At 38.6% G+C, this 26832-nt stretch overlaps 1 protein-coding gene across 2 annotated transcripts in view; it reads left to right on the top strand.

Moving 5' to 3' along the window:
* DENND1B (DENN domain containing 1B) overlaps positions 1 to 26832 on the top strand; it is a 158791-nt gene that overhangs the window by 47065 nt on the left and 84894 nt on the right. For both annotated transcript variants that reach the window (XM_086617344.1, XM_086617343.1), the window contains exons 4-5: positions 13871 to 13920; positions 23509 to 23628. In XM_086617344.1, the coding sequence (XP_086473470.1) occupies positions 13871 to 13920; positions 23509 to 23628 (170 nt within the window). The remainder of the gene's footprint in view (positions 1 to 13870; positions 13921 to 23508; positions 23629 to 26832) is intronic.

Below are 26832 nucleotides of genomic sequence, written 5' to 3'. Positions count from 1 at the left end.
TGTGGATTATGGAAATATGAATTGATCTAAAAAGCAGCTCTCTTGTAACAGAATGGGACTCAAAGAAAGACTGGGGAGAAGCTGGTGAAAAGACGATGGAATATGATGTGAAAATGATCATTTGAATGCTTTCCCTTTCATTCCCAGCTGCTGTGTTCTGGTGAAAAGGCATGCATTTGTATATCTTAAGGCTGGGTGAAAAAAGGCCAGATGAATGGAATTACTTGTTAGATATGTTTCCATTTTTAGTCAAATAAATTATGTGCATTTTAATAGACTGTATGCATATGTTAGCTATTTTTTTAAATCATACAGCTGTGATATTGGGGGACTATGTTTTGTAGAAATGTCTTTTCTCTGTTTGCTCAAATAAGTACGGTATTAATATTTGACTGTCTTTCACATATTCTGTGTCAGCTTATTGAAAATAACTGTTAGTGATTTGGCTTATTCCTTTGGACTTCAGCGATGTGCCAAACCAAAGAAGAAAAAATTAACTGATGGCTGAAACAGTGATGACAATCATTTGGAACGTCTTCCAGAAAGACTGCCAAATTGTCATGTGTGATGTCGCTGTTGATTGACCTCAGCTGCCCTCAGAATATTCCAGCCTAATGTCACCTAATTCCTTATTCCCTGCTACCTTATACTTTCTCATCTATTTGCTTACTACCCTCTGTCCACTTCAGTTTTTGATGTTTTGCCTTATGTCTCAAACTTATTGCTGCTCTTTGAAGAGTATCCTTACTTGCTCAGCCTCTTTTTATGTTTGATACTGGTTGTAATATTCCTGAACCCTGTGTTTGGTTCTTGGGTCTTGCTCTGCCTTTCTTGATAATTTTCTGCAGAACTGAGAGAGCGTAATAGGTGCATTGGTTCACTGTTACTGCTGCAGGTATTTGAAGTGTCCATTCAATCAATTTGTTTCTATTTATTAAATAACTGTCTTTTACATATTATTGTGTTAGGAAATGTTCTGGGGCCAAATGTCATAATCCAAATATGATAAAATCAAGGAACCAGGGCACTCAGGTGCCAAAGAACGAGACTTGATGGGACTGAGATCAGGAATTGAAGCAGCAGAGGACTTTGCCAGCAGCAAGAGCAAGGCAAGGGTGGTTAATGGGCTGCAGCTGGAGAGGTCCAGACTACATGGTTTGGGATCTTAGATGAGGAATAAGTGAAGGTGAAACAGCGCCAGGCAGGTGATCAGGAAGGGAAATATATTAATGAATCAGAATATGGTTGTTTCTGGTACTCATTACTTCTGTATATGTTTTTAAGGCATTGTGAACTACTTGGCTTGTAGACTCTGTTTGCTTCTTCCCTAACTGACTGGATGGTTGCACTTAAAAAGCTGCAGTCAATGACTTGATGTCCAAGTGAGGGCCAGTGATGAGTGGCATTGCTCAGGGGTTGGTATTGGGACCAGTGCTGTTTAACATCTTTGTCGGCAACATGGGCAGTGGGATTGAGTGCACCCTCAGCAAGTTTGCTGATGACACCAAGCTGTGTGGTGTGGTTAACACACTGGAGGGAAGGGATGCCATCCAGAGAGACCTGGACAGACTTGAGAGGTGAGCCCGTGTGAACCTCAGGAAGTTCAACAAGACCAAGTGCAAAGTCCTGCATGTGGATTGGGGCAATCCCAAGCACAAATACAGGATGAGTGGAGAATGGATTGAGAGCAGCCCTGGGGAAAAGGACTTGTGAGTGCTGGTGGATGAGAAGCTCAACATGAGCCAGCAATATGCGCTGGCAGCCCAGAAAGCCAACTGTATCCTGGGCTGCATCAAAAGGAGCATGGCCAGTAGGTCGAGAGAGGTGATTCTGCCCCTCTACTCTTCTCTCGTGAGACCCCCTGTGGAATACTGTGTTCAGCTCTGGAGTCCCCAACACAAGAAGGACATGGAGCTGCTGGAGCGGGTCCGGAGGAGGGCCACAAAGATGATCAGAGGACTGGAGCACCTCTGCTATGAAGACAGGCTGAGAGAGTTGGGACTGTTCAGCCTGGAGAAGAGAAGGCTCCAGGGTGATCTTATAGCAGCTTTCCAGTACTTAAAGGGGGCCTACAGGAAAGCTGGAGAGGGACTTTTTCCAAGGATGTGTAGTGATAGGACAAGGGGTAATGGCTTTAAACTGAAAGAGGGCAGATTTAGATTAGATATAAGGAAGAAATTTTTTACATTGAGAGTGGTGAGGCAGTGGAACAGTTTGCCCAGAGAAGTTGTGGATGCCCCATCCCTGGAAGTGTTCAAGGTCAGGTTGGATGAGACTTTGAGCAACCTGATCTGGGGGAAGGTGTGGGCAGGGGGCTTGGAACTAGATGATCTTTAAGGTCCCTTCCAACCCAAATCATACCGTGATTCTATGTAGAGGTATCGAGTTTCTGGGTTTTGTGTGAGTCCATTTCTGTCTGCAATCATTAATAAATGTACAATCAGTAACAAAAGATCCACATCTGAGAAATAACCAGTCACTGAGATGAGAGCACATGCTTATCTCTGTCCTTTGTCCTTTGCTAGGTACTAATGACTACTATTTGAAAAAACATACTGGGCCAGTTCAGACCTAGCGCATCAGTTCTTGAATTTTAGACCGAAGTTAGGAAGGGGGAAGATGTCCTTCAGTTTTTAGAGAGACTCTGCTGCAGGAACAGGATTTTTGTTAATTTTCAGTAAGTGTAGTGAATACTTGGGTTAGATTTGTGAGTGTCTTTCCTGAGCACGGGCAGTTTCATTCTTCTGGATCAAGTGAAGCAGCTGAAAATCTTCCTGGCTGTGGCTGCTTGTGCTGCCTGGCTGGCTGGTGGAAGCTGCCTCCCTCTCCTCTTAGCTGTTCAAAGTTGGCTTATGCTGTATCAGAGGTCTAAGCTAAGCTGATTGACTTTGTGCTGAAGTGGCTGTGGATACTCACATGCAGAAACACCAACCTGAAATTGTTGCAGAGTAATCTCTAGCAACAACGCCATTGCAGGGAGTCAGAAGATCTGGACAGGCCCAACCATGGATGAAGTGAATGTACATTGCCTATTTCCTTAGGAAAAAGTGCATTTAATTGTGTATCCGTTGTGTTTTACTTTTTGTGATAGTCATCTGTCTGCATCTAGTAACACAAGGGATGTGTTAGCGCTTTAAAATTACACTTGTTTGCTTCTTCCCTGTCTCTCTTTGATCTTGCAGTTACTTCATCTCTCCCATTTTTCCACATTGTTGATAATGTCTGAAATTAGTGCTGAAAAACTATTAGTACAAGTGATTATTGTTGCGCTGTGTTATGGTAAGGCTTAGAATTTGACCTATGCTGCCCGTAACACAAGAAACAGTTTTCTTTATAAAAATATGACAAATAATTTTAACTGTGAAACAACAAACCTAGCAGGTTCCTTAAAATCTTATTTTCTTTCTCAGTTCCTTTTCTTTTGGCTATAGATACTTCTAGCTCGAGAAACTCAGCCCACGCGTGTAGTTGGTTTCACTACCCTTTACAATGTAATGTGGTTCCCTGACTTCCTCTGCTCCTGACGCAGCCGAGTGAGCTGGCACGCTCCCCATATGTTTCAAGTGGATCAGCCCAGTCAAAGGTTTAGCTTTTGGAGTGTCTCACCTTATGTATCTGCATAAGTCACTCTCTACTACAGGTATTTTCTCTCAGCATGGCACCCAAGTTGTTCATGAGCTTGTGTGATACTTCATTTATTAACTACTTCTAAGTTTCTGAGTTGCCAGCAAAATCAGGATTTTGTCATGGCATAAGCTGTATGGTCGTTTTATGAAAAAATCTGTGGAAAGTTCTGATTCTGGAAGAGCATCACTTGGCATTATAAGACAGTTTCACTTCCCAGCCTGAGCAGGTCAATTCTTGCATATAAGTAATCTACAGATCTGGTGCTGACCTTTCTTTGTGCATCAGTACTGGGCATTTACTGGGCAGGCCAATTGTTCAGTAGAAGCTTTCTAGGCAAGGAATGACATTCTAGTATTTACAGACGCTCTCTGTTTCAGGAGTTGTCTTTTAGGTAACTAATACAGTATTACTTATACTGAGGATTTAGTTTGGAAAAAGGAGCAATTTCCTGTGTTGTGCTCAGGCTGCTGTTCCCAATTTGACTGTTGTAGTCATAGTGTTTGCTTGCTTGCTTCTGCTTCTGACATATGCACGGGCAAAAGCGTAAAGGTTAGAAAACTGAGGGAGTCGGGAATGGTAAAGTGGTATTTCAAACAAGGTGGAGTTTTTCTTTTTTTTAATCTGTCAGCGTGCAAAACCATGTTTTATGGCAAGATCCAGACTTTTGACTGAATATGCTAAGAGGAGACTTGAAAGGACTTCAGTAGTTGTCAAAAATGTTTGCTGGTTGTACATCCGAAAGTCCGGCAACCTCTGAGCATGTGTATTGAAAAGACAATGTGGTGCTGTGTGTGGATAGAAACCATTATCTAATTTATAAAGTTAATCCATTTAGCTGCTTTCTCCCTTCTGTCTCAAAAATGATCTTCTCATTTTTTTGCCTCTGACCTTTCATTCTCATTTCCTAGTTGCTGTGTGTTGTGGGTCTTCTATCAAAATTGCAGTTGCTGTTTTTTGTTTGTTTCTTTTATAATTAGTACTATGTGTAGTTTGAAGTCTCTGGTGAAATGCTAGCATTTATGGAGTAAAAAAAATGCTTGGAATATATTTGGAACAAAATATACTTGGAGTTGAAATGAGTCTGATATCTATCAAGTGTCATCAAGAGTAGTTTGTCATACTTGAAATTTTATGACTTTTCAGTATATTTTATTTTTGTGGAAATGCAGATATTTATTATTTGTAGCATACTTCTGTAGTTAATTTTCCTTTTAAGAATTTCTTTCCTTGATGATTGAGAAGAAAACCTTGCAAATAGGAGCCTTTTGACCTGACTGTCAGCTATGCTTTACACGTGATATTCCTTCCTTCATACCGTTTTGCAGATGTTTCTGAGACTGCAAGCTTCACTTTAAAGTAATATTTTTGAATAGGTAGAGTTGGATATTTAACAAATAGGCTCATTTCTGTCCTGAGCTATCAGGGTATTCCAAGGTGGAATGAAAGAACTAACATGTAAAACAAATAAATAAGAACCAATTTTATCAAGTGCTTTATTTTACGGTGGTTATTTCTTCACTGCTGGAGAAGCAGCATCTGAACAGGATGTGCAGGAGGTTCTCAGTGTTGCTGCCAAAGATGCATCTTAACTGGTGGTGTAAGCAGTGGGAAATCTTGAGATGTCTTGAGTGAAACAGATATTACTGCCCTCTTACCTATGCAGGATGACATGTGGATTTTAACTTGGCCTTCAAAGATTTACATATTTGAATTTTGAAAGCAGTGTCTACCTTACCTCTAGTTTAAGTTTAATTTCTTTATTGAGTTTCCAGATAATGTTAGAGATGCTGCCATTGAAATTGTATATTAATAAAAAAGTAACTTTTTTGCCTACTGCATGATGATAGAAAATTTTGTGTCATACTTTGGTGTCCTTTTTTTTTTTTGGTGCAAAATGCAATGAACTTTCTTAAAGATAATAAATACTCTACTATCTTAAAAGTTAAATATTGCCCACATAGTAATCTCAAGAGTGGAGACGGAAGAGCATATTTCCTCTTTTTCCCAGCTCTCTGATATTGCCTGGGGAATAATGGTCTCCCTGACATGAGTCAGGCAAGTAAGGGGAAACTGTTTATTGGTGCATGGCATGCAAATATTATATGCTTGCTAGAGCTATATGGTGAAGTATTATTTTTCTTGGTTTTGTTTGCCTTGCCAGTGAGAGGGGAAGATGGTAACGTTTCTCTCTATGCTTATTGTAATGAGAGCTTCCTGTAGGAAGAAGAGCATTGTAAATTTTTTATCTTTTTACTATGAGTTCCAGGAAAGTTGAGGGTTTTTTAAGCAGTTAAATTAACCTGTGCTGGACTTCATATTGTTTTAACTGTTCTGCTGTTTGTAATTGAGCTTGTTATTTTAAAGTGAGCTTTGGGTCCCTGTATGCTATGCTGGACAGAACTGTGGCTGAAATATGCTTTTTTTTTAACTGGTTACATGATGACATTCAGGAACAGACAAATAGAGACTCCAACGTTTTATAACTTTGTAAAAATCTCTGAATTTTTAAATTACTCTCTGATTGTTTAGGGAGCCTTATTCTTCAGTCTTACAGGATAGTAAAATTAACAATGCCTTTTAAAGTGCTCAGGGTTAATTAATACGTTTGTTCTTTTCTCCTTGTGAGTTGCCTTTGAAAGGTGCTCTAAAAGCTGTAAAGTCTTAAGCATACTGCCTGGGACACCAGCCTGTCTGCTGTACAGGGCAGGAGCATCCTGTAGTGTGCCTCCAGCCGAAGCGTACCACACCCTGGTCATGTTACTGTTCCAGTCATTAATTTTCTTTCATTTATTTTGTCTGTATTTACTGTTAGTTCTAAGTATTGTTGCAACAGTCATCTGTAAGTTCATTAGCAGATACAGCTGAACTTCAGGTCTCCACTGCCACCTCTGTGATAGTTACTTGTCTTTTCAAAGATCTCAAGATCTTCTTGTTACCTTGTTGTCTAGAGTCTTTCTGTCCTGCCACTTCATCTGTCTTTATGATTTAACTGTGCTCTTGTTGCTTGTAGAGTACAGAGCAGCTAGAGTAAGCTATCAAAAATCTCATCTGCTTGTCTGGCAGGAGCAGGCAGGTGAACTGACCTTTTCTTCCTCTGTCCTCCCCTGAGGCATGTAACTGAGAGGTGACCAAGTGGAGAAGTGATAGGGAGCAGGTACAATAGAAATTAACTGATTTGAAATTCCGTAAGAGATCTTCTAATTTGCAGGTATTCAGCTCCTCATTCGTTTTAGACAACAATTATTTTTCTGAATAAGCTTTAGAAAGATGAAAACATGACACTTTTTAGAGGGCAAGTCGTCTCCTAAAAGGCTTGGTGTTTAAGCATTATGAGCAACCTGATTCTTCTGAATGTCATTCATAGGGTGTAGGGCCTCTCCAGTTGTAGTTTGCATGTGAGCCAACTAAGTGAGGATCAGAAATTGTTCTTGGCAGTGGAGTCGAATTTGTGTTCTGTGGATCAAAACAATATGATTGTAGGAATATACTCATAGCTCAGCTTAGTGGAGTTTTAATCTTTCTTGGATTCATTAGTGACAACTTCTGCTGCATGGTCCAGACTCACCTTCTCCTTTACATGTTTGTCAGGGATGTCTGAACTCTTACGTGTCAGCTGTATGGGGATAGAATTCGGTGTCAGAAAACACAGCAGTATCCACAGCTTACTCCAAAAACTGTGAGATAAAAAGAGCAGGTCTATTTTGAGGGAGCTGCGATTGCACAAATTTTCTTTTTTTATCTTCTGGGAATAGAAGTATTGCAACAGGTAGAGCTTAGAGGGCACATATGCGGGTCTGTGATTTGCCACCCCCACAGCACCGAAACTCCTGTGTCACGCCGTTGCGTTACCCCTGCCATTTTACGTTATGACAGCATCCATCCTGTGGTGTTATGCTGCAAATGGAATGGTGCTATGTGCATGTGGCTTTCGTGGGACTACCCCGTAAATATGACTAGCAAGCCAATTGGTAATTGCTATTAAATATTAATATTTCTCTGGAACTATTTCAGAGAATTCTTCATAATTTGCCTTTAGACCTAGAGGAATATTTGAAATATCTGAAGGCAAAACCACAGAAATTTAACTGCTGATTGTGTTACTTTCCAGCGTACAAAGTTGGACTCATTGTGAAGTCTGGAAAACTTTTTTGTTTCAAATGATTCATAAAGGTTGGAGACAGGTGTTGCTTGTGTTGCAGGGAGCTCGTTAGAATTGCATAGTTGTACACTTCTGCTTTCAAGTCTCTTCTTCGCAAGTAGCCTTGAACTCCTGAAAATTCTCAATTATGTGTACACTCTATTTAACAAACATGGAAATGATAGATAAAATATTTTAAACTGGAGATTTCTGACTTTAAAAAAAGGTTTAAAAAAAGAAGTTTAAAAAAAGCCATGTAATTTAGTGCTTCATTCTTGCAACAATGAAGTTCTGTAACCTTAAGGTACTTATTTATTTATTAAAAGAGCCTTGCATCTCCACCCTAAATGACTTGCATTTAATTTCTGTATTTTTCTTTGCTTTAAGAGTTCAGAAAGCAGCTGATTTATTTTTTTTTAACCCTACTGAACTACAATAATCACTGAGTGATGCATTTTGGAGAGAGGCACATAGAAGTCAAAAATGTTTTGGAGGCCTGATAATGACTTCCATACTTTAGACCTTTGGATCTCTGTGAATATAATCTAAGATTAAAATTTTTTATTATTCAAACCATTTGGGCCTTTATTGTAGCTACAACTTTCTGATGAGATTTTTAGCAGGAGTAAGAGGTAAGTCTTTGAAATAGAACTACTGCTGCTGGCTTCGCATGAGTCCCTGCTGTGGGTGTGCACGGCTTCAGAGGAAGGAAAAGGAGAAGTTGGTGGCGAGGACAGAGCTTGCCTTTCATCAGCTGTTTTATGTGGCAGCATTAGAATTTCACCTTGGTTGAGCCATAATGATGAAGGGCTGAACACTGCAAGATGCTAAGGAGCCTGGCTTTGATTTAAGAATGAACCTAAATCTGTGCTTAACTTTAAGCATTTAAATATTACCACTGACGTCACTGGTTTGAGTCAGAAATACCTGTCGTGATAGTCTTAAATCTCAAGGAGATCTCTGCTTTGTATGGTTGGACTGGCACAGGCTGACTGAAAGCTATGGTAAGGAATGGGGAAATAGAGTCCCCTTTGAGGAAGGATCAGAGAGCAAGTTGGGTTAAGAGTGCAGAAGAGGGGACATCGGAGATGGAGATGGAGATTTGAGTAGGGAAAACTGATAAGAACCAAATGAGAGACCTACAGTCAAGTGTTTCAAGAGAAGATGTTTAAAGAGAGGTTAATAGGGAGAGGAAGTTGTAGCAGGAAGAAAAGAAGAGTTTTGAAGGACAATTAGATGAAATACTGAAATAGAATAGCAAGTAGCTTTTGTCAGCAAGCAAAAAAAAAAAGAGGAGACTGTTTAATAAAGTATATGTGACAAAGATTAAAGACTGACAAAAAAGAGAATTTCCCTTTTCAGTGAAAAGAAATGGGGGGAAAAGGACTTCACAAAAATAAGGTAGAAAAATAAGAGGGAGACAAAAGCTAGAAAAGGATTGATACTGAGAAAGAGAACAGTTGAAGAAGTAAGGATAATGAGGGGGGAAAAGTGCAAAAGTATTTTGTAACTAAGTGGGTGACCATTTATTTGTGCTCTTGTAATTGCTATTTATTTGTCTAATTTCTGCCTCAAAATAGAATAAAGAGATGAAGATAGATAGTTGTTTGAGTGCTAGTTTATATGAATAATAATTTTGGTAACCTGGTCTCGATTATATAATTAAATAATTCAAATTGTCTTGGTTACTGTCTATTTAGGCTATTTCTTCCCTGGGTATCCTGACATGTCTCTGGAACGGACACAGTGTGACTGTGTCTCAGTGTAAGGCTGTTCTCTTTCTTCTCCAGAGATACTCTTTCCATATGTGAATGGACCTGGGGACAACCCACCTGCTTGCTTGAGGAACAGTCTTATGCTGCAGATAAACATAGAAATAGTTGGAGGGTAACAGGACTTTTTCTTAAAACACAATGTCTAAACTGCTGTATATTAAGTGGTTCAGCATTCTGGATACCTTAAAATAATCCTATCAGGGAAGATTTTCAATCCTTTCACAGGGATGCACTTGGAAAAAATCAGGTTCTTTTCCCTCCCCACTTAAAAGTGAACTGCAGAATATGATATAAGAAAAAAAATGCTGGGGTGAATAGTTCTCACATCCTTCTTACCTCAGAAATTAATCAGGTTAAGCTTCAATACGTAATTATTTCAGTAGTATAATATTAAGTGATGAACAAGTGATGAACTTAATTTCTGTCAGTTAATCAAGTCATCTTGTCTACATAGAAAAAGGAGTGAATCACGCTGAAATGTGTGAGTTAAAGTGAAAAAACCCACTGTGTAGCGATACATTAATAAGCTGATTCTGTAATATACATCCAAGCTGGTGCAGTTTTCCTGTAGAAGCAGCTCCTGTACCTTCTTCTAGCTATAGTGAGATCACAGTGTGTCTTGTTCAAGTGGGAAAAGAAACGAGTATCCTCCCAAATAACTATATTCTACAATGTGTGCTGAAGAGTCATGAAGCTTTCATGTGCTTCTATCAATTGATTGTGATATTATATTAAAAAAAAAAATCCTCTCTTTACTAGTTAGTAAGGAATATGATGTCTATCTTGGATCTAACCAAAATGACTAACCAGTAATTTCACTTCAGGGTAAGACTGTGAGTTATCAGGAGCTTTTGTCCAGAAAACTGATGTGCATGAGTTCAGAAGCATCTTCCACCACCTTTTATATTGTGCTATAAAATGATGATACACAGAATTTGCTGTTTGGGTATCAAGATAAGCAAGGAATGCTAAATAATTCTTAATTTTTAGGCTTCTGTAGTATCATCTCAATGTAGAGCCAGTGAGCATGACCAGGCGAGGCTGGAATTGTGTAGTGCAATTGATGAATTAATAAAATCACTGGACCATGAGCCTGTGAGAGTGCAAGTTTCTGATGCAGTGCTATAGGCAGAAAGGAAATATTTTCTTAAATACTATTTCCATTTTTTTAGCTTTTTGCAAGGGAAGCAGCATGCTGTAGTTCATATGATATTAATTTTATGATTTTCTTCTCACAGCTTGTGTAAGGAATGAGATAGTTATCCTTTAACTTAGCAATTAAACTCAATTGTGTATGCAACTGTAGATGTTTATTTGGTGTCTGAAAGCAAATAGATAATCTTTTACTTGTTTGTGGTGTGTTTTTTTTCTTTTTACACCATTGTTATCCTTTTCCCCCTATGTACGATTTCTTTTCTTTATGACACAGTGACTGTTTCTGAAAGCACTAATGCTGTGAGAACCAGAGGAGGAAATAATCATGGGACATGTGAGTTGGGGATATTTGCTTTCTGAAGACTTCTACAACCTTTGTATAACCTCTTGTACAACCTTTTGCTTCATGCTTTTGTGAAGCTATGAAAATAAAAGAAAATAAATACGTTATTCTTTTTCTGAGAGTGTGTATGTTGACTCAAGAGGAAGTACTGCGGAGTTATGGATCCTTGGAAATGATGACCCATTAGGAGACAGAGCTCAAATTTTATCCAATAGGTTACTGGATGTATCGACTGTTAATCGTACCCTAACAGTGACTGTGTGTGAATGTGTATATAATGTCATTTGCATTTTAAATTTGTCTAGGAGCGTCTTGGAGGCATCTTGTTTTCTTCTGTTTTAAAAATCTGAATAGCACCTGTAATTAAGGGAGAAAAGTGAGCCCTGGAAGCTAGGTAGGACTTCCATCTATTGATCTGTGTAAACCTGGTTTATGCTGTCAGGGGAACAGCAGTCAACTGCTGAGCTGCTTTGTCACTGACAGAAGCTGAGAGAGAGATTTTTTTTTTTTTTTTGTATGTCTATACTGTTTATATGCCAGTCTATAGACCTGCTGGCTGGTTGAATTTTAAAGAGTGCGGAGGTTTAAAGACTTGTCCCCTGAGGGATGCTCCTGCCAGTTGGGAAGCGAGCTGAGGCTGCTGCGCAGAAGTCGCGTGTGCCGGGTGCTGGCTGGGGGGGCACGGCGCCCAGCTGCGGGGAGCGAAACGCTGCCCGGCAGCTCAGACTGGAGAACGCCCCAAAACAGACCCCTAATTTTCAGGTTGTTTAGTCAAAATATTGAGCTAATACCTTTTTGGTGGTTTTTTTTTTTGTTTTTGTTTTCTATTTCTCGTGTGATAATTTATTCTGAGAGAATACGATGGGGAACATAAATGAATACATTTCCATACGCAATTCTGTGTCAGTGCTAAGCTCACCAGGCAGCAATTAAAATCCTCGGTAGTAAGGAGAAAATGACTTCCTATAGTGTGAGAGTAGGTGCAGGTTTGGAAAGAGAATTTAAATAGAGTATGAAATACTCTTTCTTTGGAACAGGGGAAAAAAAAAAAGCTTTGTGAGCCTGAAGTGAGAGAGACTATTTGGAAATGTTTAGGAAACTTCCAAGTTAAAAGTTTTGATTAGCCTGTTCTGCTTGCTTTCTTTTGTTAGAGTTTATTATTACTGCTACCAGCATTGATTATGCTTGTTTCCTGTCCACAGAAATTCAAATGTTTACCTGCCCTGTTTGTGTTTTGCTCCTCACCCTTCTCAGTGGCCACTCGCAGCAATCAGGATGGTGCTTGAGCCGTTTCTTTTGGAGAATATTATACATACTGCTGTTCATAATTAAGTTAATAACCTTTCCCAAAACACGTGGCTTTCATACCCTTCTTTTATCTGTGCTGACAAAGTAAAAGTTCCAAAAATTTCTTGACCTCTCTTGTACAGTTTAGAAACTCTAGAAAAGTCGACTTTTTCCATTGGCAGAATTTACTGGGACACATCATATACCTTCAAAATGTTGCAACTAACATATGCATGTTGTACTCAAAGGCATCTTTTTCCTGCACTGTTCGTCCCTTGCTGATTAACTTGCATGGGTTCTTCAGGTTTTACGCTATCCACTGAGCCAGGCAAATGTTTGAAGTAAATAGTCATTGTGGTGTGTAGGAATTTAAATACATAATTTCCCCTAATGGGAGTTTACTGTTCAGTACGCAGTAAACAGAGAGTTCAGACTGGAGAGCACTAACATCTTACATCATATTCTTAAACCCCGTCTGCAGCTCTGGAAATCTGCAATCAATACACATTTTTCTGAGAACACACACCTTGTGGGATAACTCATGTACGCAGCAGTATATGTCTGATGGTCTGCTACAAAAAGGGAATTCTGTAGCCTTGACCAACTTGATGTTGGCTGTCTCTTCTTAGCTAAAGCATTTCAGAGGGTTTGTTTTCCCAGTTGAGAGCAAGGAATTAGAACCTGTTTTCTGGGATTTTGTACAGTCATTGTTTAATATTTGCTACTAACTGATCTGGTAAATCACTTTTTTTTTTAAAAAAAAAAAAGAAAAATTGTTGACTAGTTTGAGAACATTTTTATATTTTAATTAACACATTTTATTTGCCACTAAACAGCTTCTTAAATAAAATTCTGCAAGAAAGAGTGACATTATCCTTTCATATTATAGTATGAATGTAGATCCGGCGGATTCCCCCCCCTTCCTTTTATTAATAGCAAGGCTTGCTTGTGAAACGCAAAGGGTTAATCATATAAATTTCTGCTTTGGACCAGCAGACGATTTCCATCATTTTCAGCATTTGACTATGGAACATGTATAGAGTTGTTATACCTCTCTGTAATTCATTCTGCTGCCAACTTCATTCCCTTTTCTCTGCCTGCATTTTAATTGAAACAACATTTGTATTTTTGAGCCAGGATCTGTCAGAAGTCCCTGTGGCTAGTCTGTGGTACAAGTAGCAGCAGACGTGGCTTACCCATATGGTGTGGTGCTTCTTGTAAAATCCATATGGCCTTGTTGAAGGGAATCCCAGCGGGGATGTGAAGGGTGTTAATACCCTTCAGGCCAGGCCTTTCCCTCCTGGGGCTTCTATGGCATTGTCTTTGCAATCTGCCGAAGCACAAACTTAATTCCTTTTTAATAATCAATTATTTCAGTCCAGGAACGTGTGCTGTATTTTTTGTGATCGTATATATTTCTCGAATTTATTATTTAAGAGTACTTTTTGGATATTTTAAAAAAGCAAGCTGTAGGGCAGTTGCCAGCAAATACAGATAAAAGCCTTTTCAAAATCGTAACTTTATTTCTTTCACTTCTATTTACAGGAAGTGCTGAACAGCGTTCCAAAGTTCTGCTTTCCTTTTGACATTGAAAGGTATGTGATAGTTACTGTTAATTTTAAAATATTTAATAGAAAATGACATTTAGCGTAATTGCAAGGAAAGATTCAAAGAAAAGGAAGACATACTGTACTCCCTAAACTTGCACCTGCAGATGAAAAGAACACGTCCTTTGTTGTTCAAGTAAGTATGAAATCACTAGTAGGAAATTATCACAGCAAAATGCAACCTTTGCAGAATTTTAGGGATATCTCTTTCAAGATAGAGCTATGTTCTGGCTCCCAGTTTTGTCCATTATAATTGTAAACACCATCTGTGTTAATGTAAGGATATAACATAGCTTCCTTCAAACGGCAAGCATCATAAAAATATTACGGTGCACCAGGATATAAAAACTCACTAAGCAGTACTGAAAACATGCTGTTTGAGTTCAAAGAAATTAAGACTTTAATTGCATGGAAGTAACTGAATATGCAATTGATTTTTCTCAGAGAAGAATCAAGACCATTATTTATAATTAATTAGCCCTTACCTTTCTGGTATCAGTTATAGTATGGCTTCCATGTAATGCTGTCAGTCATTTAAATTGTTCATATAAAACATTTTTATTAATTAAAATATTTATTTAGGCTTGTCAAAATGATTAATGATAATTGATTTAATCAATTGTACTCACTCAGTTTGGAAAACTCATATTGTCCAAATTGGCTAAGAATGAATTAGAAGATTGATTTGCATAATTAATGAAAGATACACCCAGGTAGCGTGCAGGCTGAGCCGGTTTCGAAACAGCATTGGCATCAGTTGTAGATGGAGACTCAAAGATGAGAAGCATCTATCAGACGCAAGAAGCTACTATCTCTGGAGTAAAAGACGCTGTGTGTATAGAGGAATGAAGAGAGGCTTTGTGGAAAAACACACTGGCGAAGTAAAGATCTTCATAAACACAACTTCCCTGAAGTAAACTAGGTTCATTTAGTCTTTTATAGTTGAATTTAATTAAGTTGTTTGGGTTTTGAACTGGTTAAGCTCACTGTCCTTTAAGCTGTTTTAATGACTTAACAAATACAGTTGTCAGTATTGGCTATAAAGCATTAAAGTCTTTAATGTGCTTAAGATATATAGAGAATTCTGTTTAAAATTGGTAATGAGAATGAATAATGGAAATAAAATTTGAGGGTAACAGAAAAAGGTGAGGTTCTGTTGCTGCCATCCAGTGGCAAGAAGATAATCAGTGGCGGCAAATAATTATTTCCAAATAACTTGTCTCGCATTAACTATTTCTGTTGAACATTCGGAAGACGCTTATTTGCTTGTATGCGATGGATAAGCTTAATCAATAAACTGTGGGAATACAAGAATTTATAGCATAGCTAGGTATGTATTTTAGCTGAGCATCTGAAGGGGGAAAAAAATAAGGAAAAAGAAAAGTAAAGAAAAAGTTATGGGATGTTTGTTGCTTGTTAATGCCCTCCCGTGTCCTGCTCCCGGATGTGCTTTTAGACTCTCGACCTCACACTCAACTACAAAACAGTGCTCTCAAAGGCGCAAAATTTCTACAAATTTCATAAAAATAGGCAGTTGGACAGAGGAAGGAGAGGTTCTTGGAAGCTGAGATAGACTGATGAGGGGAACAGAACCAACATGTTGGGTCTGGCCTGCTGACTGTCAGGCGGTACTGTGGTATCTTTAAAATCATTCACCACACTTGCAGCTCCTTGTGTAGCTGGGAGCTGGGTTTCAGGGGATTTGTGGGAGAATGAAAGGCAATGAGGTATCATGAGAGTATAAAAGAGTACGGACAAGGAGGAGGGACAGAGCTATTGTGGGCAAAAGGACAGAAATACTGGAAGCTCATTCAAGAAAGCAGGCGACTGTTTACTGGCAACCTGTTTGTGTGAACGACTTATGGCTGTGCGGTGTATGTACCAGTTACTACTCAGTTCAGGCGTTTTCTGTAGTGCACACATATATTACCACTTTTTTTAAAGAAACTTGTACTTTCTCAATTTTATTTTTAGTTTTGAAATTTAGACTTATAAAGAAATATATTGAGAAAAACTCTGCTGTAGCTCGTCTTTGTATGTTTTTTTTCCAATGAATGTTTAAGATGTGACAAGCATTTTAGTTTTTGTCTGGCCATAAATCTACTTTTCACTTGTCTGGTGGAAAAAAAAAAATATATATATACACAAAAAATACATATATAAAACCATGTAATTTTTTTTCTTATATAGAAGATCAGGATAGATCATACACCCAGTACTCCAGTGTATTTTACAGGCAGTTTCAATGACGATTTCTGTACTGAAAGCTTTGATTGAAGTGAATCACAAAGCATCTGTTTCATTACTTTAGAGAGCATAGTTTCTTAAACTGTATTATGTGTACTACGTAAACCAGTTCAAGCAAAATCTGATCCTATTAAGAGTGAGAAATTACCAGTGCAAAAATGATAACTTCCACTGATGCTGCTGATCAAGATACGTAGAATAAAAAAAAGTGACTCTATTCCATAGATTGCTCCTGAGATCCTACTGTACAGCAGACTTGGAGAGAATAGAGTGTCTTTTCTGGTAACTAGTTAAATAAAACTCATTAAAGTAGAAAATCTACATTCTTCAGATTATGGAAACAGGAAAGTTAAAACACAGTGGTAAGATCCTTGTCACCTGTTTTCCTGCACCTCACCTGTATTGAGTAGTGAGTGAATTGAAAAGTGAATGAAATGAGAACATGTATTTGATTATTTTTATTTTTTTTAATTCACCATACTCAGTGATCATAGACAAAGATCCAGATTTAGTTCTCACTATTTGATGCTGCTTACGTCACCTCACCAGACATGCTTACTTTATCTTTTATGCAGATGTTATAAATAACTGTGCAGTACTCATTCTAATTATTGTAAGTACATACTGTGAATGGTGATTAAAAATCTAGAGGTAGCTCCATTAAATTTAAACTGAAAGTCAAGCCAAAAAGGCACAATGGTTTAATGTTTTGACTATGACTTAAACTTTGAGTTTTATATATAATTTTTTATTGAAAGCAAGCACATAATTTCATTACTGCCGGTTATGGCTTACATTTTATTTTGAAGGGGTTAAGAAATGAATTGCATCATAGAAGTTCTTGAGCATTTGCTCCAAGAACTTAGGTCTTTTTTTGTGAATAAATTATTGGAGGCTTAATAAATGGCACAATTGTATAACATTCTAATGGTTTACTTGTAGATATTTACAAATAAGCTCCCTTTCTCTGCTACAGAATTCCTTTCTGTTTCTTTTCATATGGAATAGGAGGATTTAACATTTGAGAATGCAGAGATTTTAATTTCCTTTCAATGTTTGCTAAACTTGTATTAATACATTGGAAAAAGCACTTTATCTGCTGTCTTTTTCCTTGAATCCTTTATGCAAATTCTGCATAGTTTTCTTCACTTTTCTTTCTGCAGCAGTCTTCCGTATTTTCACTCTCAACCCAAAACTCAGGTGTAACTTTGCCGACAGTCCACACCTCCATCTCTACATCCACCAGTTATTTAGCTGGATGATGACTAGTGAGCATGCAACTTTTCTTTTTGTTCCTTTTGGACCCATTTCAAACTTGGTTGTAAGTTGCACTACGTCGCTGCTTGACTCCTCAATTTTGTCTGTGCTTTGAATCTCTCTCATTTGCTTCCGCCGTAAATACTTCCCCTCTCTCTTTCCATTCCTCTGTCTTTTCCCTTTCAGGATGCATTTCTTCTGCTGAATGTGTAGCATGATTGCCTTCTCAGCTAAGACACTTTGGAAACTGCCTGTAGGATCAGCATGGAGACAATGATACGTGCCTCATTCATATTCCCCGCTGCGCTCACCCGATTGCATGGGAAGTGTTGTATTTGGGAGTGTAAGAAGTGACTCTAATGCTGATGCTGTAGGAGATTTCTCATTAGCAGTAGAATATTGCTCAAGTATGGGAATTACTGTGCATGTTGTTTAACTCAATCTGTTAGAGTCAATGAGTCATGATGGCAGGAGTGACATCACTTTCACTCTCTTGTTTCTGGCTAATGCTGTTTCTGTTGGTATTTTTGGTAAAAGTCTGTGTGCAGAAACACAGCTGTGATCAAGACAGGTGCAAAACAATGACTGTAGAGATCATTGGATTTGTAGATCTTGTGTTAGGCAATTGTAAGGTATCTTACACAACATTTTTTCTGTTCAAAGTAAATAGTTGAGAATGAAAAGTAAACAATTAAAGATGTACTTGAAGGCTTACAGATGAGGATAAATAAGCTGTAGCATTTCCTGTACACTTCAGTTGTTCCAGTCAGTTTGCAAGTTGTGGACTCAAAAATGAAGCAGTAGTTTCATACAGTTGAGTTCTTTCTGTCCTGTATCTCACTGTATATGTGTGTACGTAATAGAAAAACATATGTGTAAGAGAGAAGTCTTTGTAAGGACAGGTTGCAGATGCACCGTGGAAGAGTGTAACTATTGGTTTCGAACATGGGTTATTTGGTTTCCATGTGTGTGCAGAAGTGGACCTGTCTGAGAGGAAACCTGGGCACACTGAGGGAGCTGCGGTGTGCTCCAGTAGACCCTGGGCCAGGTACGGTGGCCAGGGCCCCTGGACAGAGCCGGCTTTTGTTGAGACTTAAGTACACCCAGTGAGACTCTATCTTGTGGTTTCTTTTAATGCTTCTGTTGTTTCGAGAACGTAACTGCAATTGTAAGCTAACTGTGCTTTTTTTGGGTGGGAATTTCCTTATTTGATGGTAGCTTTGTACTTTTTCGTATCTTCTGTGGTTTCTTCCTGTTCCTTTGCTTTCTGATGCGTAAGGGGTTGGGGTTTCTGGGAAGCCGAGCTCAAGTCAGGTAGCTCAGCTGGAGCAGAGGAGCCCTCCACACAGGGAGCCTGAGCTCTGGAGTCATGGATCATGGAGTGGCCTTGGAAGTGGAGAAAATCCCTGAAGCTTAGATTTAGGGATAGCAATTAGTTGAAGGAGACGGCCCAAACTAGGGTTACTGTCTCCCCAGTCTCTCCATCAGCTTGTGCCACAACTTTAACATCTGGTTTTCAAATTCCTACTTGAAATGGTTTCTAATCTGTTCTCTGATCTGGGGAGAATTAGGGTGAATGACTGGTGGGGTTTGCTTTTCAGCATCCGATTGGGAGATGAAATACATTTGAAATTTTCAGGTTTAGGTAGCAGCTGCCGAAGCTTTAATCAGAACTGTATACTTTAATTATATTGGCCAAGTATGTGTATGTAGCATTTTACAGTTAATGATACTGATAACTTTGTTTTCTTTTAAAAATAAGCCATCACAATCTGTATTCCCATGCATAGTCTTTCATTTTTTTTGAAACTTGCTGAAAAAATTAACTCTCTGAAAAATCTCTCTGAAATTCAACACCCTTTAAAAATTCCTAAAATTTGAAGAAAAAATAATTTCAAACATCTTCTGTGTCCTAAACAGATTAATTTGGAAGAAGAGCAATTCTTATTGAGAATAAGGGATAAATTTAATGATTAGACAACCTGGTGTATGTTTGAAGAAAAGATTTAATTCCTGCCTTAATCAGCTCTCTCAAGGCACCCTTAAAATGAGGCTTGAACAATAGCTGTAGTGTAAACAAAAAATCTTTAAAATGACTCTTTACCTACTCCATGGGTACCAAAGAGCCTTTTCTGCATTGTGAAGATATGTACTTAGAAAATCTAAAAAACTGCTTTTGTTCTTATAGTGAACTGTAATAACCTTGAAAGAGCCCATTGTAGTCTGCAGGGTTAATAAGTATTTACACACATTCTTTGCTATTAGTGATTTATTATTGTTAAACTAAGATTAAATGTAGGCATGCAGGGCAGGAGTTGAAAGTAAGTCAAAAGCAAGGCAGAGGAATGAGTGAGAAGGTCAGCGATGGTTGGGAATGATTTGTGCCTGCTCTCGCCCTGCAAGCGAGGAGATCACGCTCTCTTCAAATAGCCGACCAGAACAGTGTTTTGCAGAAAGTTTTTGAGGCTCGCCCAGCCGATCCTGCGCTCTGATAAAGTCTAGATAACGTTTTGTGTAGGGGATTCTGGTACGTAATAATTGCGTTTTACCTGAGTTGATTTTCACGTTAAGAATAACTTGAGAGGCGTCATTGCTGTGGTCCAGTAGCAGTGCCAGGAGCTGCTACCTGCCTCTGAAGGTGAGACTTGACTTCTGAACAACTGAACATGGAACAGAGGCGCTAGCCCTGAGTCACATAGCCAGCATTTGTCCACATGATAGTGCATACAATATATATGTTAAAACTGTAGTGCTAGCACTTTTTGAGTGTTTTATGTGTCTGGTTTATACATTGTGGTTATCTATTGATAGACAGAAATCCCCAAACATAATTTGTTTCTGTAAGGCTTGGATGTTTTCAGTTTTAATTCTGCTGAAGAGGAGTAAAAACACAAGCATCCTTGCTGCTCTCAGATCTTAAGTGGAATTTTCAAATTCAAAACCCAGAATTAATTCAGTATTTTAAACTCTGATCAGAAAACATGGTCCAGATGGATGGTCACTAGCTTCTGTTAGCTGTTCCTTTGAAGCAAATGGGACCAAATGCAAACTTTTGGGTTCTTTGTGGGGATTCAGTTTTAGCCTAGGAGGTTTCCTCAGTTCGAAAATCTGTAACATGCTGCTTACATCTCCTAAATGTTGTGGTAAGCAATTTTCAAGCTGAGCCACTTTTACACTGACTGTTGAAACATGGAGTTATCTGTCTTAAAGAAGCAAAGGGAAGATGTTGACTTGGACATGGTGAGATAGCACTGGAATTGCCTCCTGCTGAACTGTCATAACTTGACTGGGCTATTTTTGATAGAAAATATCGGAATTTAAATATAATTTTTAAGGTGATTTTGTGTAGCAACGTTTTTATGTATGCTTTAGTTGCAATACTGGTTATTTTCCCATGCATCTTCATGTTTGGGAAGGGAGAAGGCAAATAACTGGAAGCAAGAGATCCTTACTGATGTGAGTTTTTTGGGCTAAAGAATTGTTTTCAATCAGTAGTGGAGTAGTCATTTGCCTGACATACATGTACACAGTACACTAAAAGCAGCACCTGCATAGATGGGCATCTATTAACAATTGCTTTTTGTGCATTATTATTGATCTCGTTGGGTTAAGATGGTGCGTGGAGACCCCAGTCTAACTGTGCCAGGTGTTTTGCAGTGTAAGGAAAAGGCAGTCGTGGCTGCAGAAAGCTCCCAGGCCAGCGGTGGGACACAGCAGAGCAGAGGGAACGGGAGCAGGAGGCAGCTGCTGTCGCTGTGCAGGGTGCCTCCCCAGTGTACCCACTGGCCAGATACCGCTGACTTACTGTGTAAGCCCTCGGCCCCAGTGTGTGCAGGGACCCTGAAACCACGCTGCAGGTTTCAGTGGCGATCTGCTCTCGGGAATGAAGAGGAAGATGCAAAGGTGTGAAATAGAAAATTGCATCATTAGGCAGGGCAGTAACAACGCAGTGTTGTTGATGGGTCTCTGTTGTACCAGGCAGAACGTACTGGCAGCATGCTGGCTATGCAGAACCTGAAAAATGAAGGACTGAGTGAAAGCCATCAAGGGTTTACTGTTTAAAGAGCATACTAGGTTGTTCCAGTCTTAATGATTTAAATTTAATTACCTAACTAAAAAAAGTCCATTAATTATCACGGGTTTCCAGTGATTATATTGGACTAAAGGTATCTTGTAATGTCTTATATGCTCAGCACAGGCTTTTGTTTCAGCCTAGTCACTGAATGTTCATGAGGGACTAGATGAAACTGAAATGAGTGGAAAACTCTATGGTCTGGGTAGTGGTATCACTTAAATTATCTTCAGGCTTCTGTCATGCGCATGTTAAGCAATTTAATGTGTGTATGTTCTAGGCAACTTCTCTCGCCCTTTGATCATCTTCTGTTTTCTTCCTTCCTAGGGGAAAATTTTTTATATTTTATTTTAGTGGAGATTTAAGAAGAAAAACAACAAAAAATTCCCACTCCATATTGCAGGGGATAAATTAGGGTAAAAACTACTTTGTGCTCTTAGATTGGAGGACTGTGAGATCTATGATGGTTCTCAGCTTCTGCAGGAGTTCATTTTCAGCTTAGCATCTAAGAATGAGCCACACATGACACATGTTAATCATAACGCTTACCAGCAGATGCTTAGGTATTCTGCTGTAGAAGATCATGTAAGAATGAGAAAAGAACAGAGAACAATAGAATTCTAGGCAGAACTGCTACCTTTTACGTTTTTAAATCTTCATGCACTCTCCATCATAATTAGTTTTCATTTGATTTTAATTAAATCTTTAAAGATCCTTTCCAACTCAAACCATTCTGTGATTCGATCTGTGCCATGCATTACCTCTCCTGACTGAAAATGCTAAGTCTACCTAAAGCTGATTCTCTTTGGGAGATTTTGGAATATAAATTCCTGTGAGTGAACTTCAGATGCAGTTTATTGGTGTTCTAAAATGCTTACATTGACTATATTTTGCAATTTCTGTGAAAATCACTGAAGTTTAGCCACATTGAAGAGCGAGTCTGTCCTGTGCTGTCAGTGATCCTCTGAAGCTGACAAATTGCACAGAAGAGAAAGATGCCTGTTTTGGGAGCATAAAGGAGATAAGAGACACATCATGGCAGTGAAGATGCCATTTCTTCTTAAAAAGAAATTTGGAACAGGTTCATACTGTCAAACAGAAAGTGGGGAATCGGGAATGGAGGTTGAGGCTGGGACCTGGAGTTGAGTATGAGGACTCAGAGGTGACACTGGAGAGAAGGCAGAAACTGAGAACAAACTTGTGTTACTGAGGGAGCACTGGCTGAGCCCAGTTTAGGGGTGAGAGCAGCTGGAACATCAGGTAGGAAAGTTTTGTGTAAATGTGTTCTGTCTCAAGTGGGTACATGTTTTGATACGGTATTGAAGATATTATTACTTATTATTTTCACTCTCATGCTGCTTGTTCTTGACTATTTTATGGCTTTTGCATTTCTAGAACTGAACAAGTTTGCACTGGAAAATGAACTTAGCAAAAAGTTGTTTGTTGGGCAATGTGTGATGCAAAAAGGGAGGAGGATGCGTGTGGGTGCATAGGAAAGCTGTGGATTTAACCAATGAAGCTATTCTGAAGGGGAAGAAAAAAAACCCAGCAAACTAGTTTTCTAATGGCTGTCTTAAGCCAGGCCTGTATTATGACATGCAATGGATGATTTGTAGAATTTTAAACCTCGGTTTGGGTTACCATTTTCCGCTATTGAACTGTGCTCAAAGCCATCAAACTGTGGCAGGCTTGTATTGGCTCTGCTTAGGCCTTAGGAAATAGACCTACTGAAATGTCCCATCCATTCAGACTGGGCACCAGACCCTGTGGAGCATGTCAGCTGGAGCGTGGGGCCGGGGTGGCAGCCGGAGACACGGCTGGAGGAGGGACCTGGGCTCTTCTGTGCCGAGGGCAGGGAGTGGGGTGCAGGAGGCAGCCTGGATGGTGGGAAGGGAGAGCAAGATAGTGAGGCTTGAGCATGAAAATGCTTGAGACCAACAACTTAAATGCTTGTGTTTCATGTGACTTAGTGTTTTTATGCTCTGTATCTAATTTTTCAGGGTGTCCCAAAACCAAGTAGGACAACATTTTACCTTCGTGCTCACCGACATTGAAAGTAAGCAAAGGTTTGGATTTTGTCGTTTGACGTCAGGAGGCAAGGTCTGCCTCTGTATTCTAAGGTAAGTTGGTATAAGAAAAAATGAGTCAAGGAGTCAATATAAGAAAAATATAAGAAAAAAAAAAAACCTTTTCTAAATCCTCTGCTTCTCTATCAGAGTATCGTTTTTCCACAGCAATATTACCAGTGATTTCACATGAAAAGTGGTCCCAAACTCCATGTGAATGGTATTCTTGCGTGAGGCTAAACAATTCTATTTAAATAACATGAAATCTCACTGTGGCTTTAGCGACTTGGAATGTTATGTGGATATTTTCACTTTCTAATGAGATCTTTGGCAAGTATCCAGTCAATGTAACAGTAAAGTGCACTATTCTGTATTCTTCTTGGAAATATGATTTTTGGGTTTCTCTTCCATGTTCTTTGGCCCGACTATATCTAATATAAGAAATGCTAGAGCAGGTAATGTTGCAGAAGATACTGATGGAGAAGTTGACCCCAGTGAAATACTTTGTTTCTCCCTCTGCTTTTTCTTTCTTCTCCTGTAACTTAATCATTTTGATAGTGAAAAAAGCTATTGTTTAACTGTCCTAAACTCCTTTTAATTAGATTAATTAAAAGGCAGAGTGCTTTAATTAAAAGGCAAATTTGCCACTTCAATTAAGAGCCTAGCAGCCTATAATGTCCACAGAGGAAATGGAACATCCAGCGCAGCAGTGCATGAAAAGAACAAGATCTAAGTGTAACTGCCCTTCAAAGTGTGAATCCCCAAACATAAGGTGAAAAAGGAGCCATGTGCTGCCAAAGAGCCAAACCCACTGGCAGCAGAGGGGCGACTTGGAGAATTTTGAAGAATAAACTAGGAAGCTTATGGAGAAAAGCAGGATATCGGATATTTGGACAGTATGGAAGTCAAGCAGTCATGGAATAGACCACAGGTGTCATTAGGATGGACCACATGAGTTAGAGAGACAAACCCAACATTGACTTGAAGAAGAATATCACTAAAAGAACATGCAGAAGTGGGGAAAAAAGACCAGAAAATATAAAATCTTGTAGAGTAGTGCCTAAAATTGTTGGAAATATCACATCCAGACTTTTGTGAGCTTTTAAACAGATTCCAAACTAGTGTTGAGAGCTAGTACACTAGATGGTTTTGAGCAAGTAATTTAAATATTTGCTATAAATATTGCAAAAAGTAATAATTATTACCATATAACGAAAATAACAAAAGGAAAAGGTTTTATTCTGGAAATTATTTGACTTTCTGTGATCCTGACAGTAGTTCTTTAATAATACTTTAGAAAGATTTAATTCTTAGGATTTTGGAGTGTATAAGACTTAACTCTTTTCTCTGTGATACCTTTTGTTGATATGTCTTGTTAAGGCCCAGAAAGAGAATGTGCGTCTATGCTTTTAACTCTTTTTCTCTGACTTAGCCTTTTCTTCTGTCATCAAGCTAGAAATAGATTTTTTTTTTTACTTGTATTCCTAACATTGGCTGGCTGGCTTCTAATGCTATAACAACAATGTTTAATCAGTCAGGCATACTGGAGTATGCACATTTAAATACTGTATGTAGTGCTGCGAAGCAAAGGATGCAAATTATCAGCTGGTGTAAACTTGAGTATTTCTTTTAACATTTCCCCACAGACATACATCAGCTAAAGATTAGCCAACAGTCTGTTACTTGGTAGAAATAACTAGGAAAATGAAAAGTGGCAAGCTATAATTTTTCACCGAACCGTAATCAAAGCATTGCTGTTATGGCTTTTATTGTGACAATTTCAAATTTACAACGCCTAGCTGAATGCGTAACAGCACTAGCTTCATAGCATTGTACTTCTAGCATGGTAGTCTGTTGATTTCCAATTTGTGTGTTTATTGCGTTTAGCTCAGACAGAAAGAATGCATCAGTGTTTCCATCTGATGTGTTTTAGTATTCAGTCTGGTTTCTGCTCTGAATCCAAGATTCATTAGAAGTGACCAAGTGAAAGAAGACTTACTAGCGGATTTCTTTTTGCATTTTATATGGCTGTCCCTTGTACCTGCTTGTTTATCTTAAATTAACCAAAATCAAAGAAATCTTAAGAAATTAATGCTGTCTTTATATATAAAAGAATGTGTACGCATGTTCACACTTGCTCTCTTTAATATATCAACATAGCATAAATTTATATTCACTGTGTGTATACGCATAATGACTGATGTATGAGCAATTCAAACTTCTTGTCTGTCACAGCTATGTACACAATAGTCATAGACTTTTGTATAAACACACAAACACAGGTGTACATAAATACCATGGCTAACTACACTTCTGCGTATGCACGTACATGTATATCGCCTCAAACTGGAGGAATGCATTAAGGCTGCTGACTGAGGGTTTAATAAAGACAGCTAGAGAGAGTCAAGTACGGAAAAAAAAAAATGATCATAAATAACTAAAATCTAAGTAAGATTCCCTGAAAAGAAGAGCAGAAACAAGCCAGTCAAAGTGATGAGAAGGAAATACTATAGAAATTTGGGTAGACTGATAAGAGGGGAACCGGACACAGCTTTCTCTTGTGGATGGTAGCAGTCCGTGTGTTTAACCTATGCCAGGGCTGCTAGAGGCAGAATTTGAACTGCTGAATGGGATTCCTAACCAAAAACTAAGGAAAGGCTGCTTGTCCTCAGGTTTTACACCAACAACCTAAAGCTGTTTGTGAGATTAAGGTCTTGTGGTTTATGGGACTTCTCTCTGTAATTCCTTCTTCATCTGAAACACTAATTAAAGGAAATTATATCTGAATTTGCAGACACATGGTCCTGCTTTAAACTGGACAGTTTGAAACAGAAAATATACTGGTATATCTAAAACTCCTCTGCAAGTTTTATGTTGTGGTTTTTTTTTTTAATGTTTTATATACACCTGTATATGAATTGTTTAAACAGAATTTTCTCCCAAATCAGAATGTTTTGTTCAAGTTCTCTGCATGTTTATACAGTAAAATAAAAATCCCCAGGGTAACTATCTCAGCCATTTTTGTTTGAAGAACTTAATTGCGATACAGTATTGTCTGAAATGATCATGCAGAGCTTGATGCTGTCACCAAATTCAAAGTGCAAGTAAGGGCAAAACTGTGGTAAGATGAGAAAATAAGCCTTGGATTATTCTCCAAGTGTTTTGTGTGATTCTTTTGCAAGTTTTGTTTTGATTTTTTTTTTTTTCTTTAAACTGGACAGCTGCTTTGTGAAGCTCTTGGTGTGAATCCTGCCATGT

Source organism: Tauraco erythrolophus, chromosome 10, assembly GCF_009769465.1.
Source record: "Tauraco erythrolophus isolate bTauEry1 chromosome 10, bTauEry1.pri, whole genome shotgun sequence".
Classification (NCBI taxonomy): domain Eukaryota; kingdom Metazoa; phylum Chordata; class Aves; order Musophagiformes; family Musophagidae; genus Tauraco; species Tauraco erythrolophus.
The sequence above is the reverse complement of the archived record's forward strand: the minus strand, read 5'-3'. Positions and strand labels throughout refer to the sequence as shown.